General features: G+C 39.8%; 1 protein-coding gene across 5 annotated transcripts; it reads left to right on the top strand.

Moving 5' to 3' along the window:
* The first annotated feature begins 2,511 nt into the window (after positions 1-2,511).
* On the top strand, positions 2,512-16,009 carry guf1 (GTP binding elongation factor GUF1). 5 transcript variants are annotated; one of them, XM_037781099.1, is made up of 18 exons: positions 2,512-2,734; positions 2,823-2,951; positions 4,501-4,612; positions 4,849-4,997; positions 6,622-6,702; positions 6,807-6,884; positions 6,980-7,063; positions 7,196-7,260; positions 7,342-7,545; positions 8,162-8,301; positions 9,724-9,847; positions 10,696-10,828; positions 11,401-11,544; positions 12,027-12,160; positions 13,312-13,413; positions 15,356-15,475; positions 15,626-15,662; positions 15,756-16,009. In XM_037781099.1, the coding sequence occupies exons 1-18, from the start codon at positions 2,729-2,731 to the stop codon at positions 15,888-15,890; spliced, it is 1,977 nt and encodes a 658-aa protein (XP_037637027.1). In that variant the 5' UTR covers positions 2,512-2,728; the 3' UTR covers positions 15,891-16,009. The 5 variants fall into 5 exon arrangements, with proteins under 5 accessions (XP_037637027.1, XP_037637028.1, XP_037637029.1 ...); XM_037781100.1 differs by having other exon boundaries at positions 2,810-2,951; XM_037781101.1 differs by lacking the exon at positions 2,823-2,951.
* Positions 16,010-16,998: the final 989 nt, after the last annotated feature.

Genomic DNA, 16,998 nt, shown 5'->3' with positions numbered 1-16,998 from the left:
AGGGGTACTTAAGCACGGCTAAATTTCATCTCAGCAACCCTATAAAGTACCATAAAACCTAAGGAATCCATTGGTACCAACCATGTTATGCTAGCTTAGCGGGAAGGAGGCTAAATAATGCTCTGAATTTAAGAGAAGAGAAAGAGAAAGCTGACATGGCCATTTTCAAAGGGGTCCCTTGACCTCTGACCTCAAGATATGTGAATGAAAATGGGTTCTATGGGTACCAACGAGTCTCCCCTTTACAGACATGCCCACCTTATGATAATCACATGCAGTTTGGGGCAAAAACCATGCTGTTTTTTGCAATCCCAAAATTGCTGCAACAACTTATGAGACATAATAGCGAGGTGTGTGAATGAAAATGAAATGCAGAAATAAAAAAGATGTGAAATGCTGAATGACACAAAACAATTACTTGGCAAATTACAGGTGAGACAAAACGTAGCTTAAAATTCTCCTTTGAACGCGCACTCAATGAGGGATGAATTACTTTCCGACTAAAAAGGTTTTTCCTGCATACATCTTCACCTGGAGATCATTTACACCCACCGAAACCCGTTAAACCCACAATGCCTCATTCAGGAAGTACAGCTTCAAATAGGAAGATGGCAAATATCGATGAATTCTACTCTAACACGGAGCTGTGTATTAAATAAAAAATAAATAGATATTTAAAAGGGGAAAGAACAGTCCATCTATAATGTTATTGTGTCTTTTTTTCTTCATTTTTTACATTTTCTATGAAAAATCTGACATAAGAAAACATCATTTATGCCTTTTCAGATTTTTCTAAAACTTTTTACGTGACCACATGTCACATTGTCATTAGGGGCCGATCCCCCCTAAAGGTCTGATCCTAGAGTCACCCCTGCCTCCTGCCGTTTGGAAGACTTCTCCAGATCCCTCAGACCATCCGTCTCGATCCTGGTCTTGTACACAAAAATCACCAAAAACTTAAAGTTCTGTCATTAGGGTTCATTTATCTCACATTATATTTATTCATTATATGTTCACATTATAACACATTCATATTGTCCTTGCATCATAAACAAGCAGTCTTTTCTGGCTGCCATCTTTGTGTACTTTAAGATACATAGTGGGGCAAAATAATAAAAAATCTCCTCGATTGTGCAGAAGAAGCTCAGAGTTATTGAAGAATCCGGACATGTCTTCTAAACAGGACACTAGTATGTAGGTGGTGTTGTCGAATTACCTGTGAGATGATTTAGGAACACCTTGTACAGCATCATCTTTAAGAAAAACCCATGCTTAGGTCTGGGACGTCAAACGCAATCCTCAGTGTAAAACATCTCAAATGTAGAAAAAGAAAGGAAAAGATGATTACATGACAGGCAGAAACTGGGGCTAATAGAGGCTTATTATCTCTGGCTGCACAAAGAGGAGAAGCAGTAATCTATTCTTGTGCAAGAGGTAGCTTCGTTGGCATAGCAACTGATATCCATTTTTATCCTTCATCTAGCAGGTTGAGTGGGCGGGACTTCCGGCTGTCCAAGCACTTCCAAAGATAGTAGCATGTCAAGATAGTAATCCTCCTTCGATGCTTTGAAATGTTGTTTCAAATGTTAACTTCTGTATGTTATGATATTATTCCGGATGTAGTCTCTTAGGCTAATGACTCCTAATAAGCCTACTACACTATAAGCAGACACAGGTTGCTGCAATGTCTAGCCATATTAGCTTTTAAAAAATCAATGGAGAGAGATTGAGATGATTGCCTAGAGAAGACAGGCTGTCAGCTCTGTCCACAGAGACAGGTGGAGACAGAGCAACATTTCCTGCTACAATGTAGCACATATGAAGAAATTAGGAAAACATGATTTACAAAACTTAAATGTCAACTCCAAGATTTTGATTCCCTCTCAGACCAAACTAAAATACAACATCTACTTGGAGAAGATAGTGTCATCGCAATAGAAGCTGCAGGATACGTCAGTGTATGTCACAGCATAAGAGACAACCACACATTTACATTTGTCCTTTGATATTGCAATATATTGTTATTAATTGTTTTTTATTTGTTTGTTTGTTTTATTGACACAACAACTATTAATCACTTCTTTATTGTTTTCTTCCATTTATATGCATGTTCTTTTGAAATATTTATATATTGTAATTTGCTTAATGAATTGTATATATATATATATATATATATATATATATATATATATATATATATATATATGTTTTTATTTTGTTATTTTGCTATTTTTATTTATTATTAAATTGACGCTTTGGCAATATTGTTCACCTGACAGTCTTGCCAATAAAGCAAATTTAATTGAATTTAATTGAATTGATTGACAGAAGGGCAGTTAGTTTAGCAAAGCTTGTTAGAATAACCTTTTGATACATTAAAGAGCAACGGTGTAATCATTTATTAATGATATTAACTCGCTTTGCTCTGACCGGCATAAAAAGAAACCGGAAGTTATAGTGGGTCCTCCTCTTGTCTCTTATCATCATCTCTGGCTCCAAAAAAATCAACAACATTTCCCAGAAGTCTTTGCGGGTGAACTGTCACCCAAGATGTCAGCACCCTGAGAACTCATGCACCGGGGTTATTACAGGTTTATTTACTCTAAAGCACGGTGTGTCTTTATCCTCCTGACAGTCTGCTAATGCTGCGCCAGTGTGGCGACAGCCTACATCTTATCAATGACAACACAGACGTATCCCACTGCTAGCTGACAGCTGTGTACCCTTCATGCTGGTAGGTACTTACACTACAGCTTAACAACAACATGTGGTGTTCTCTAGTGAGACGGTGTGAGACACCTTTAATAAGACGCGTTTTACAGTTCAAAGTGTGCAGAAGGAAAATACAAAGCTGTAACATGAGCTACACACTGTTGAGACACATCTGGATGAAAAGACTACCTGTGTTCTCCAGCTGCTTCAAGATGCTCAGCACACAAACACACAACAAGGTAGGTAACTACTACTAAAACAGTCCATTCAAGGTAACTGCGATACTGGGAAACATTAGTGTGAATTGCTTCCCTTTCATAATTCTGTAATACAGTATTGTTATAGATAAAACATAAAGCAGCCCTTGTATACAGATGGAGGCTGAAAGCTCTTAGTTTGGAGACTGAGAGTCAGTGTTGGTCTTCACTTGAGTATTTCTATTTTATGAGCTTCATACTACATCTCACAGGCAAATATTGTACTTTTTACTCCACTACATTTGTCTCACAGCTTTAGTTACTAGTTACTTTTTAGATTGCAATTGTTCGTACCCTTCCTGTCCAGTGAAAAGCCTTTATGTCCAAATTTAGTGATTTTGAATTTATTTTTTTCTGATAAACTGAAGGATTAAAGGGACTGTTTGTAAGAATCAGAAATGCTTGTTAACAGCAACACCTGTGGCCGTTAAGTCAACGAAAGTCAGCGTCGGGGTCGCGCTTGTGCTCGCTCTACATAGACATGAACGAGCATCGCTCAACACAGTGAGGCGACACACGTCAGCTAAAACCACAATATCACTCTATATTTCACCTGCTTGGCAGTAATGTTAGCTGACCAGACGAAGGTCTCTCCATGACTCAATGCTGATCCTAGTGTTGGCTTCTCCTGCGTCAGCTTCCCGACCGCGGTCAGAGGGAGACACCGGCACCCGGTCAGAGACGATAACGTTTTCTCGCTGCGGAGCCCCGTTACTTCACAAGACACGGGAAACCTCTGTTGGTCTGGAGGAGCTGCAGCAGTTATTTCTGCAGAAACGTCCACTGTACATTTACTAGATATTCTCAGAGCTACGAAGTCTTCTGCAGTGTGGAGTGTGCGCGCATGCACGTGAGGTGGAGCGAGCTGAGTGAAGGCAAGCAGGCAGAGGAGCAGAGACTCCGGTCCTGGAGACCAACGCTACGGACTCCCCCGCGTCCTCCGACCGCAGCCAACACTGTTTTGCAAGACGGGCTTCACTAGATAGAACTTTGCGATTTTGGTGCTTCCGTGTAGTTTGTGTTGGAGTCTGAGTCTGAAAAGCATAGCCACACGCGAGCGTGCGGGTGATTTATACGTGTAAGAAGTTACAAACAGTCCCTTTAAGTGTTCCTTTCAGGGTTGAGAAAATTCTCCTATCTCTCAAGATGAATAAACAATTTACCATTTGTCTGCAGAATGAGTACTTTTACTTTTGATACTTTAAGTCAATTTTGCTGACTTGCATACTTTTACTTAAGTAAGGTTTTGAATGCAAGACTTTTACTTGTAGTGGAGTATGTATTCACAGTGTGAAAGTATTGCTACTTTTACTTAAATTAATGATCTGATTACTTCTTCCACCATAGCATCGAAACTAAAGGGTTGAGAAGTGCTGAGAAACTCAAATTCATAGAGCTGTTCTGCCCCATTCAGAAATATACATAATAATTGATCTGTCCTAATATTGCTTTTTCTTTATGATGGGTTACTGTATCGCACCACTCAGCAGTTGTTTAATGACTGTCAGCCTTCTCTCCTTTTGCCTTTAAGGATACTATTGACCTGTCTAAGTTCCCTGTGGACAGAATCAGGAATTTTTGCATCATTGCTCATATTGACCATGGAAAGAGCACTCTGGCTGACAGGCTGCTGGAGATGACAGGTATGTTTCCTTTCCTCATCACACTGCATGTCGGCTCTTTCCCTTCTTAGTTTTTATGAAATCAACATTTTTTCTGAAGAATTTTCACAATCTCAAACAGGTTTATGCAAGACGAGACATTTAGGTTTAGGTTTGAACAAATACTGGTATTGATAACGTGAAAATGTAATGTATTAAGATCTACAGTAATTGGATTGTAACATAATGTGTTATTAATGGTTGTCATTGACAAACAGGTGCCATAGTGAAGACGGAGAAGAACAAACAGGTGTTGGACAAGCTTCAGGTGGAGCGAGAGAGAGGGATAACAGTGAAGGCCCAGACAGCTTCGCTGATCTACAGCCACCAGGGAGAGCAGTACCTCCTGAACCTCATCGACACGCCGGTAAGCGCTCAGCTGAGTGTGATGTCGGGAAGAAGAATCACTTCCTTTCCTCATCTTTTATCTGTTGATAAATTGTTTCTCCGCACTGTGGCAGATTTTATTTTCCCCACCACAACTGAAAACACAGTCAAAAAACATATAGATGGATATTGGCTTTAACCTTTTCCACTCCACCACTCTTTTTCATTAACCTGTTTTGTCTTTTTTTAGGGAGGGCAGGGGGTCTTTAGGGGGAGATAGCAGGTCAACAGTAGATGTAACATAGAAGTGGTGTACATCATCTGAAAGCTGGGAACCTGACGATTAATTTGAGATGCAGCTCAGCACTGTATGTCAAGTTGTTCTAGTTATAAATCAGAAATAAAAACAAAATAAATTAATCAAGTAAAATAAATTGTGAAAGTGTATAAGGGTTTATAACATTCTGATAGAAGTATATGATGACCATTCCCATGCTCCATTCTGTCTCATAAGTTGTTGCAGTAATTTTTGGGTTGATACCATTGGTTACACAGATTTAAACTAACCATTTTTTTTTAACCACTGGAGAATTGATCAAAATGATCAATAACCCCTCCAAAATACCACATTAAGACACCAACACCTTGAGGAACACCATAGAAAAAGCCATGCTGTGATTTGTAGATTTCTGCAAGCATTGCATTTTTCTGTGATTGGATGGTGAGCACTTCTGTTCTTGAAACTGCTCAGAAACCCCTTTATTGTCAATCTACCTAGGAAAGCCATCCATCCTCTGAATGCTCTAGGTCTCTAGTTTGTAGCTGTAAAGTTTCATGAGACTGTGATTATCCTAGAGGTCACCACAGGTCATTTTATACAGTGAGGTCAAGCTTCAAAAATGATCTCACTATATGAAATGGCTACTATGGAGACTAACATCATCACACATGAATACAATTGGGCTCATTTAATCCGCAAGAGTGTCAGCTTTACAGTGATACCCTATTTATGTAATTCTAAGACTATTTAAGGACCTCAGTATGCAGAAATATTTAAATACTACATTTTGGAATAAGCAAAAATAATACATTCGTAATGCATGCAAAAAAAGTGGGCATGTCCGTAAAGGGGAGACTCGTGGGTACCCATAGAACCCATTTTCATTCACATATCTTGAGGTCAGAGGTCAAGGGACCCCTTTGAAAATGGCAATGCCAGTTTTTCCTCACCAAAATTTAGTGAAGGTTTAGAGCGTTATTTAGCCTCTTTCGAAACAAGCTAGTGCTTTGGTACCAATGAATTCCTTAGGTTTTCTAGTTTCATATGGTGCCAGTATTTTCACTCTTGCTTTAAAACTACAACTACTCTACAACCTCCGAAATCGCAAGTTGCGTTAATGTGTTAAAGAAATTAGTGGCGTTAAAGCGAATGTGCGTTCACGCGTTATCATGTTAACTTTGACAGCCCTAGTCAAGATAGATTGATAATGTAGAATGTGTCCTATTGTTTTTATTGTTTTCATCATGTGAAAAAGTTGCATGTTGCAGATTTCAGAGATCAGTTGTCCATGAAAGGAGAGATGAAAACAGGTCCACAATTCTTTTCTCATTGTCCTACATTATGTTGCACTATCATGTCTAACAGTTTTATTCCCTCTCTGTAGGGTCACGTCGACTTCAGTTATGAAGTGTCTCGATCGATCTCTGCATGCCAAGGTGTCCTGTTGATTGTCGACGCCAATCAGGTACAAAACCAGATACGTAGCTCCCAGTCCTCCCAGTGAATTATTGTGGATGATGTACATACTGCGTGTGATGCAGTCGATAATATATGTGATGTCATGTGAAGGGGATTCAAGCGCAGACGGTGGCCAACTTCTACCTGGCTTTTGAAGCTCAACTGGCAATCATTCCCATCATCAACAAGGTACACTGAGACCTGCATGGTTTTGGTTTAATCACTTTATTTTTCTACTTGACTGCTATTCAGCGTGCCGTTCTAATTTGACATTTCTCTCTTAGATTGATTTAAAAAACGCTGATCCAGAGAGAGTGGAGTCACAAATTGAAAAGGTGTTTGACATTCCGTGTGAAGAATGCATCAGGGTGAGTTGGAGCATTTAAGATAAGATAAGATAATCCTTTATTAGTCCCGCAGTGGCGAAATTTGCAAGCTGCTTTTTCAGTAGTGCTTCTCTGAGAAATGTCTCTGAATTTGTGACTTTCTGATTTTTTCAGATTTCAGCTAAACTTGGAACAAATGTTGAAGAAGTTCTCCAAGTGGTTGTAGACAGAATTCCCCCGTAAGAAGCTTCATTTGGTTTCATTTCTCACATGAAACATGTTTGACACATAAAACTAAAGCTTTTTTCCCGTATTCTCAGGCCCGTGGCGAGTATTGATGAGCCGTTTAAAGCCCTGGTGTTTGACTCCAATTTCGACCACTACAGAGGAGTGGTGGCCAACATCGCTGTGTTTGGAGGTCGGGTCAGAAAAGGGGACAGGATCGTGTCGGCGCATCTCGGCAAAACCTACGAGGTCAACGAGCTGGGTCTCCTCCGGCCAGATGAGCACCCAACGCAGAAGCTGTAGGTGCCATTCTTCTTCCTCCTACTCGTGTCATATCTCCCACTTGTTACCTCATCCAGTACAGCTGGTATCATAGTCCATCAACAGAAAATTAATCAATTCAACTGAAATTCGTTTTATAAACATTAATTTCTAACCTATTCAAGATAATATGATGTGATGCATAAATGGCAGTTGAAAAAAGGTCAGGAACTTTCATGTATGCACAAATTCGTTCTTCTCACGATTGATAGATAAGGCCTATTGTTAATTAAGTCACAATGGTTTGTCATGTTTAAAAAGTGGGTCCCCAGAAAAAAAGTTTGTGAAACACTGCTCTAGTCTGTGTTTATTCTGCTATGCTTTGACAATTATAAAGCACGTTAATGATTAAAAAAAAAAAGAGGACAGTTATTTGCTGTGCTAGAGTCTCAGTAAAATTCAGCATTGGTTTATTTAAATTCTGTCTATCGCAATAGACATGAAAAATATCCTAAAATTTGTAATATAATACATTGTTTTAAATCTGATTCCTTACCACACAGTCGATAAACACTGGGATTAGTTGAACATTCATCCAACTGTCCTCTGAGATGCTTGTTTACAGAGCATTAACTCTCCTCGGCTGTCGTGTAGGTTTGCAGGCCAAGTGGGCTACATAATAGCAGGGATGAAGGATGTGAAGGAGGCCCAGATTGGTGACACACTCTACCTCCAGGAGCAGCCGGTGGAAGCTCTTCCAGGATTTAAACCCGCCAAAGCCATGGTCTTCGCTGGTAAGAAGTTTTCTCGTCTGTTGCCTCCTGCTGTCAGATAATGTGGAATAGTAGATAACAGAACGCTAGTCTTAAAGGAATAGTTTGGATGTTTTGAAGTGGGGTTGTATGAGGTTCTTATCCATAGTCAGTATATTACCTACAGTAGATGACGGTCGGCACGCCCCCAGTTTGGAGAAGCAGACAGGAGTTACCGCACAGAAGCAAAGCAGTGTTCTGCTGTGGACGGGGCCAGCAGCAAAACATATTTAACCACCTAAAAGAAGGACCTACCTAAAAAAATATATATCAGTATAAGTGTACACTATATTTAGAATATTTTCACTGCTTTACATTGCTGTCAGACACTGTCAGGAACTGGAGTCGTTGTATTCATCTATACTCTTCTAAATCCACCAGACTCCATTGATAAAATCTGTAATTTTGACTCGCAGAACACGAGGGCTGCTGGTCTACCGCTGCTTCAATCAGTTAGTGCTATTGTGAGACTTCGGTGAATCCAGACTAACCAAAGTCACACAATAACACAGGGTAAAATTACTGTTTTTTCCAATGGAGTCTGGTGGCATTGGCGAGAGCATAGATAACGGCTTCAGTTCCCCTTTGTAAACGGACTGTATAGCTGTCTCACGTAGAGCTGCAACAACTATTCGATTAGTTGTCAACTATTAAATTAATCGTCAACTATTTTGATAATCGATTAATCGGTTTTAGTACTCTTTTTAAGATAAAAAAGTCCAACTTTTCTGATTCCAGCTTCTTAAATGTGAATATTTTCTGGTTTCTTTTCTCCTCTATGACAGTAAACTGAATATCTTTGAGTTGTGGACAAAACAAGACATTTGCGGACGTCATCTTGGGCTTTGGGAAACACTGATTAACATTTTTCACCATTTTATAGACCAAACAACTAATCGATTAATCGAGAAAATAATCAACAGATTAATCACAATGAAAGTAATCGTTAGTTGCAGCTCTAGTCTCACGGCAGGGTAAACCGACGAAAATATTCTGAATATAGCGTACACTTAAACTGATCTTAACTGCCTTTCTTTTAGGCGGCTAAAATATGTTTTGCTGCCGGCCCCGTCCACAGCAGTACATTGTTTGCCGTCTGTGCTGTAACTCCTGTCTGTTTCTCCAAACTGGGGGCGTGCTGACCGTCATCTACTGTAGGTAATACACTGACCTTATACAACCTCACTTCAAAACACCCGAACTACCCCTTTAAATTTGTATTCCTTTTATTTAAATTTTTATTCAAGTGTCATTGGAACATGCAGTCAAACGTAAAAACCCCTTCAGGTCATGTCGTGTCTCACTAGCTAGTACAGTAAGTGCACTCAGTGCATTCCACAATAAATTCAAAGAGTCCTTTTTGCTGATGATGTGCACTCTGTCTTTTTGTTTTCTGCCCCTCAGGCATGTATCCGATGGACCAGTCAGAGTACCCGGGCCTTCGCAGTGCCATTGAGAGGCTGACCCTGAATGACTCAAGTGTCACAGTGCAGAGAGACAGCAGTCTGGCCCTGGGAGCAGGCTGGAGGTGAGGACGACTGCTTTGAATTACAATGAAAAATTACTTCAAAACTACAACAGAGGAATGGGTCACTACATATAATGGGACAGCGAAAGAAAACAAAAGTGTGGAGCAGTGCAACTGCGAAAGTTTTGACCCACTTCACCAGTCATGATGTTTGGATGTTTTTTTGAGTAATTTGCTGTTGCAGAAAAGACAGCCCTTTCCGACGGGGAACTGAAGCCGTTGTATCCATCTATGCTCTCGCCAAAGCCACCAGACTCCATTGAAAAAAACAGTAATTTTACCTCACAGTACACGTAAGTTGCTGGTCTATCGCTGCCTCGATTGGTTAGTGCTATTGTGAGACTTTGGTGAATCCAGACTAACCAAAGTCAGACAATAACACAAGTTAAATTACTGTTTTTTTCAATGGCGTCTGGTGACTTTGGCGAGAGCATAGATGAGGGCTTCGGTTCACCGTCGGAAACATGTAATTTGTAATAAGCAATTTGCTGTTGCAGAAAAGTTATCATTTTTCTTAAAAGGCACGAAGATTTCCTTTCTGTTATCGGTTTCTACACAAACTGGACATCATGTGATATGATTGATAGGGGAATAAACATCTTTCCTTGGGACATACCGGATGTTGCCAAGTGAGAATTTATTTATCATCACAGGTCATATTAGTCCCGATGATGAAATTGAATTTGATTCCATTAGAGGCAGTGATTCAGATCATTCGGAAGTACGAAACTGCGCTGGAATAGCAATGACTCTCACTCGCTGTTGAACTCTTTCCAAACAGGCTCTTTGTAATTAAAAGCATGACTATCAGTTATAAAACTTGAGTGAACCCTCCTGTGCCCCGGCAGACTTGGCTTCTTGGGTCTTCTCCATATGGAGGTGTTCAATCAGAGGCTGGAGCAGGAATACAACGCCTCCGTTATAGTAACGGCGCCCACCGTGCCCTACAAAGCTGTCCTCTCTTCACCCAAGCTCATCAAGGTAAGAGCCATTTCCTGCTCGTATATTTCCAGGTCTCACAGTAGAGGTGGACTCATACTGTACTGTCAGCAAAAAGAAAGTTTTAACTTGGAAGTTAACCCTCTGAGACCCGCAATAGACACATTTTTGACTTTTTTATGGGGGTACAGGGATCTTTAGGGGGAGATAGCAGGTCAACAGTAGATGCCACATGGAAGTGGTGTACATCACCTGAAAGCTGGGAAGCTGAAGATTAATTTGAGATGCAGCAACTGTGTGCCAAATTGTAGTCATTAATCAGAAATAAATATTAATGAATGAATGAATGAATTAAAATAAATTGTGAAAGTGTATAAGGGTTTAGAACATTATGTTAGAAGTATATAATGTCCCTCTCCATGCTCACTTACTCACAGTAATAATGGAAGAAATTAACTAAGGTATTTGGTATAAAAGTAAACTTTTACAGCCATATTTCAAGCCTGCCAGGGTTTTTTTTTTTTTTTTTGGATGGACTATCACTTTAAAATCATGGAAGCTTTTGGAGGTTCAGTTTTATTCGGGGGTTCAAATGTCGTTGTTTCTCCTTACAGGATCACGGCAGTGAGGAGATCACCATTGTGAACCCCGCTCAGTTCCCAGACAGATCAGTTGTGTCAGAGTATCTGGAGCCGATGGTGCTGGGGACCATTCTCTCTCCAGCAGATTACATCGGCAAGATCATGAATCTCTGCTTGGTAAGAGGAAAATGGAAATGAAATGTTGTCTATACTATTTAATTTGAATGTGTTCTTTCTGCACCATATGGGGTTAATTTTCATGTACCTATAACACGTGTATCTGCCTTGTAAACATCTTGTTTAAAGTGTAGACCTTTTTCTTTTAAGTCAGAGAGGGATGGTGTCTCTGAATACTCGCAGGCAGCAGGCAGCCTGATTCTCAAGCCTGTTGGAAAATGTAGTTTGACACGAGATAGTGGACTGTATCCTCGCTTTCTTACTCTTTCCAATTTTGGTCTGGAGCCAAAGAGAAAACAATACTTGAAGTGTTTGAAAATATGTTTCTAGTTCTGATGCTTCTTTACATGTTTAGGGCTTTTCCACATAAGCAAAGTGTCTCCAAGCAGTCTCGCTCAATTTAGGTTACCAAAGTAGCCCTTCTTGTATTGTTGAGATTTTAAATTCATGCAAATTGATCTCATCTTGTTGTGTTGTTAAAGAATCGCAGAGGGATCCAGAAGAACATGGTGTACATAGACGACCAGCGCGTCATGATGAAGTACCTTTTCCCTTTAAATGAAGTCGTTGTGGATTTCTATGACCTCCTCAAATCGCTGTCCTCTGGATATGCCAGGTAAAACTAAGCATGTGCTGTGTATATAAATACAGATAGTACACAGTCAATCACAAACACTTAATATACATTTAGGGCTTGTGTTTACAATCTGTTATTGTATCACTTATGGTAGGTGGTGGAAAGTTATGTCTTTGCACTCTTGAAGTACCAGGGTATTGAATGAAGTTACATTATATCTTGATAGCTGTAAAGTCAATTCAAAACTTGTATTTAGTTGTCAGTTGTGAAAGGATAAATTAAATTCTCTGAAAAAGTGTCAATGTATCCAGTAAATAAAACACTCACAAGCCAAGAAATCTTTCCCCTTCAATCCCATAGTTCTCCCTCTCCTCTGTACGGTAAACTATTGCTGCCGTGCCATAAAAGGAAAAGGATCAGTATCACATTATAATGTGAAACGTTTGTTTATATGTTATATATATAGTATATTGTTTATTCATTCATTTATCCATCCATTATCTGTAACCGCTTATCCTATTCAGGGTCACTGGGGGGCTAGAGCCGATCCCAGCTGACATTGGGCGAAGGCAGGGTACACCCTGGACAGGTCACCAGACTATCACAGGGCTGACACATAGAGACAGACAACCATTCACACTCACATTCACACCTACGGGCAATTTAGAGTCAACAATGAACCTAATCTGCATGTCTTTGGACTGTGAGAGGAAACAGGAGAACCCAGAGAAAACCCACGCTAACACGGGGAGGACATGCAAACTCCACACAGAAGGGCCCCAAGCCATGTTGCCGTGAGGCGACAGTGCTAACCACTGCACCATCGTGCAGCCCATGTATTGTTATAACAAGAAAAAGATCTTGTCTTGTTTGCTGTTATAATGTGAAAAACATCTTGTTATAACAATAAACTTTTCTGGCGTGGCAGCTATAGGCTTCTGTACCTCGGCGCCTTTCCTTGTGTCTTACATTTAGCAATGTTGGATCAAGGTCTTTAAAGCCCTTTAACCAGAGCCGCATAAGAACGCATGCCCATGGGGGATCTGTTATTGGGTCTCTAAAATATAGAGTACGGTCTAGATCTGCTCTATCTGAAAAGCGTCTTGAGATAACTTCTGTTATGATTTTTGAATTTAATGAAATACTGTATCACATTTGACTGACCATCACTTTGATTTTATCTTCCATAGCTTTGACTATGAGAATGCAGGATATCAGCCTGCTGATTTGATAAAGATGAACATCCTGCTGAATGGGCAACCTGTGGAAGAACTCATCACAATTGTACACAGGTACAGTATGTTTTGAAATCAGCTGAATTTTGATGTTGTCACTAAATATTTTTGGTAATTAGTTCCTAACTCGTCTCAGGAGGTGTAACTCCGCTTGAAAGGATCTTCTTATTTTCGTTGTCACGGCAGCCTCCCGTAGCTTCATTATCATCGCTGGCAGATTTTTACGAGTTTACATAATTTCAAGGTTATACAGTCCTTCATTACTGTAGTAATTCTTTTGAGCCTATGGAGCATGAAATGTATTCAACACCCAGGATAACATTAAAAAATGGCCTCTTGGCAGCCAGTGTTGACATTATCTATTACAATGACTTTACGCACCGGACAAGGACTTCATTCCATTTGTGACAAGGACAATAAGTGAAAAGTGATGACGCACACCAGATCTGTATTTAATGTACTTACTACCAGAGCCAGTTCAGACTTTGGTGGTTTGAAGGGCGCTACGCTTCGCCAACGATGGCTGCTCTCTCACCATTTAAGTCTTGGAGCAGAGCCGAGCGTTATTCTTTAAGGGCAACGCACCAATCACAGAGCAGAATATCTCTTACAGGAGGCACGTTACAGAGAAGCTGAAATATATGGAACGTGACCGGACCTGAGTGAGGCCAGGATGTCCTGTCAAGCAGAGAATCCATTTACATCTGTTTAATATATGGAGGCTTTTACCTTATGGTATGACAAGGACACACAGTTGTATAGCAAAACTCAAAGACTGGCGCTCAGTGTCTTGCTTTATATACATTAAAGGAATAGTTTGGCATTTTAGAATATATGCCTATTCGTTTTCTTTCCGAGAGTGAGATGAGAACATGAATACCGCTTTCATGTCTGTGCATTGAGTTTGGAGCTGGAGGTGATTATCTAAGCTTAAAGCTAGGGTTGGTAATGTTGAGAATCTAGCAAGAGTATGCTGGGTTTTAAAAATTATCCAACCGAAAAACCCAGCCCACTGTTGCCAACTCTTTTCCAATTTAAGTAGCTAGCAGCACTATCTCCAGAAGTTGCTAAATCAAGAGAGAAAGTCACCAACTCTGCAACACTGACAGTCCGTCCCTTCAGGCCTCCCTCCGAAGGTAAAAAACCTAAAGAATATCATACTAGCATGTCATGAAGGAGGTTAAATAACGCTCCAAACATGGCCATTTTCAAAGGGTCCCTTGACCTCTGACCTCAACATATGTGAATGAAAATGGGTTCTAGGGTACCAACAATCTCCCCTTTACAGACATGCCCACTTTATGATAATCACATGCAGTTTGGGGGCAAGTCAAAGTCAAGTCAGCACACTGACACACTGACAGCTAAGGGACATTTTAAACTGATGATAAATGTGCGATTAATTTGCGATTACTCGTGATTAACTATGGACAATCATGCGATTAATCACGATTAAATATTTGAATCGATTGACAGCCCTAGTATATTTTTCTTTTTTTTAATCAGAGCATTACATTTATTGATTACTGTCAGGAAGTAAAGAGAAATTCAACAAATGTAACAAAAATTGTTTTTGAAGAACCCTACCAACCCTAACTTTAACATAAAGACTGTAAGCAGGAGGAAATAGCTATACTAAAATACTCCTACCAACACCTCTAAAGCTCGGTGATTTACACATTATATGTTTGTATAATTCGAACACAAACAAAAACATAAAAAGGAAAAGTTGTGGTTTTATGGGGAGTTACGTGTCTTAATTTTTGGTTTTTGGACAGAGCCAGTCTAGCTGTTTCTAGTCTTTATGCTAAGCTAGGTTAACCACCTCCTGGCTGTAGCTTCATATTGAATGGGCTACCTGCGTTTATCAGGGATAATGCATGTATAAGTCATTATCAGCTCCTGTATTTTCAGGTGATTTGGTGAGTACAGTAGATTTATGGATTGCACTCCTTGCTGGTAGAGCAGAGCAGTAGCTGTTGGTGTGTTTTCATTTCAGAGGCAGTGCTTACAGCACAGGGAAAGCCATGTGTGAGCGACTCAAAGACTCCATACCAAGGCAGATGTTTGAGGTCGCCGTGCAGGCAGCTATTGGAAGTAAGGTCATTGCAAGGGAAACGTAAGTACAACATCACACAGTGCTACAGTAAGCTAAAGGCTTTGTTAGAATCGTGTGGGATGCAAAACAATACATATATATAAATTGTATTTGTGTATGAAATGAGATTTAAGTTGCCAAATGTGACTTGGCAATATTTTCCTCTTTCAGAATTAAGGCGTTCAGAAAAAATGTCCTCGCTAAATGTGTAAGTAAATGTTTTTCTTAACTCTCAAAAGTTGCTGAATCTACATATGTACCACAAACACTCTGAATTCTATTTATTTTTTTGTCTTGGTAGTACGGAGGGGACATAACACGGAAGATGAAGCTACTGAAGAAACAGGCGGAGGGTAAGAAGAAGATGCGGCGCATCGGCAATGTGGAAGTTCCCAAAGATGCCTTCATTAATGTTCTGAAGAGGAAAAGCAAATAGACTATAATAATATTAGTATATTATAATATAAAAAATGTCATTATTATAAGCAACAGGTCTTCATTATTGAAAGGCCCTGCTAGATTTTCTCTGAATAAAGTGATCATTGGTGGTGCAAACTGCTGTTATTGTGCTGATTTGTGCGTCATTACTTCCTCTCTCTCTGACCTTTAAAGGTTCTCTATACGATATCCAGAGCATTAATGTAGCATCAAACAACTATTTGCTATGTAACGATATAGAGGAGTAATGTCTACCTGAGCAGAGAATGAAGTCATTCTCCCTCTGTGTGTGTTGTATTCCGGGCTTCTCCTTGCTTTGTTGACATAGCCTGGCCACAGCGCATGATTTTAGTGCATGTTCATGCATGTGAGCATGCGCACTGGCTAGCTCGCAACCGCTGCTCTGCACTGCGCTCATATGGCAGTTACAGCTAATAACGCCGTCCTGACTGACAGCACCGACCCTCCGGTCCCCCCCACCGTTTTTTTTTTTTTTTTCACTGTTTTCACTGTTAGCTAATTGCTGCCGGCTCTGCTGTCGCCATGTTGAGAGCAATGCGGAGGCAATAGAAATGCTCCCAATCTCGCATTTAGCAACTTTAATAGATCATTTATCAGGAGAGGAATTTCACTTATCCCCAATTATTCTTCTTTATTAACCATTCTGATTGTGATTTCCATCTATCATACGATGACACAATTGGCTTTTACCGAAATATGCAGTTCTGGAGCAAAGTTATTAAACAGAATGTTGTTCAGGAAATTATAATACACAATTCATCATAGAATGTGTTATTATTATTTTATCAGTACTAATACTGCTTTGGTTGCATTCTAAGAGGTTCATCAGTCAACAGATTATTGGATAAATATGATGATTGGATAATCATTTCTTCACTGACTGTTGGTCAGACGAAATAAACAACTTTGAACATTTTATAGACAGACTGATTAAGCAGCTGAAACTGATAGATTAAACGATAATTTAAAGAAAACACTTGATCCCTACCAGCTCTTCATTGGTTACAGACTATTTCATCGGACCTCCAAAGGGAGTGATAGAAAATAGAATTATTATTATTTAAAGTGCCGACGGTGCTGTGTTT

Source organism: Sebastes umbrosus, chromosome 9, assembly GCF_015220745.1.
Source record: "Sebastes umbrosus isolate fSebUmb1 chromosome 9, fSebUmb1.pri, whole genome shotgun sequence".
Lineage (NCBI taxonomy): Eukaryota > Metazoa > Chordata > Actinopteri > Perciformes > Sebastidae > Sebastes > Sebastes umbrosus.
This window is presented reverse-complemented; position numbering and strand designations above follow the sequence as displayed.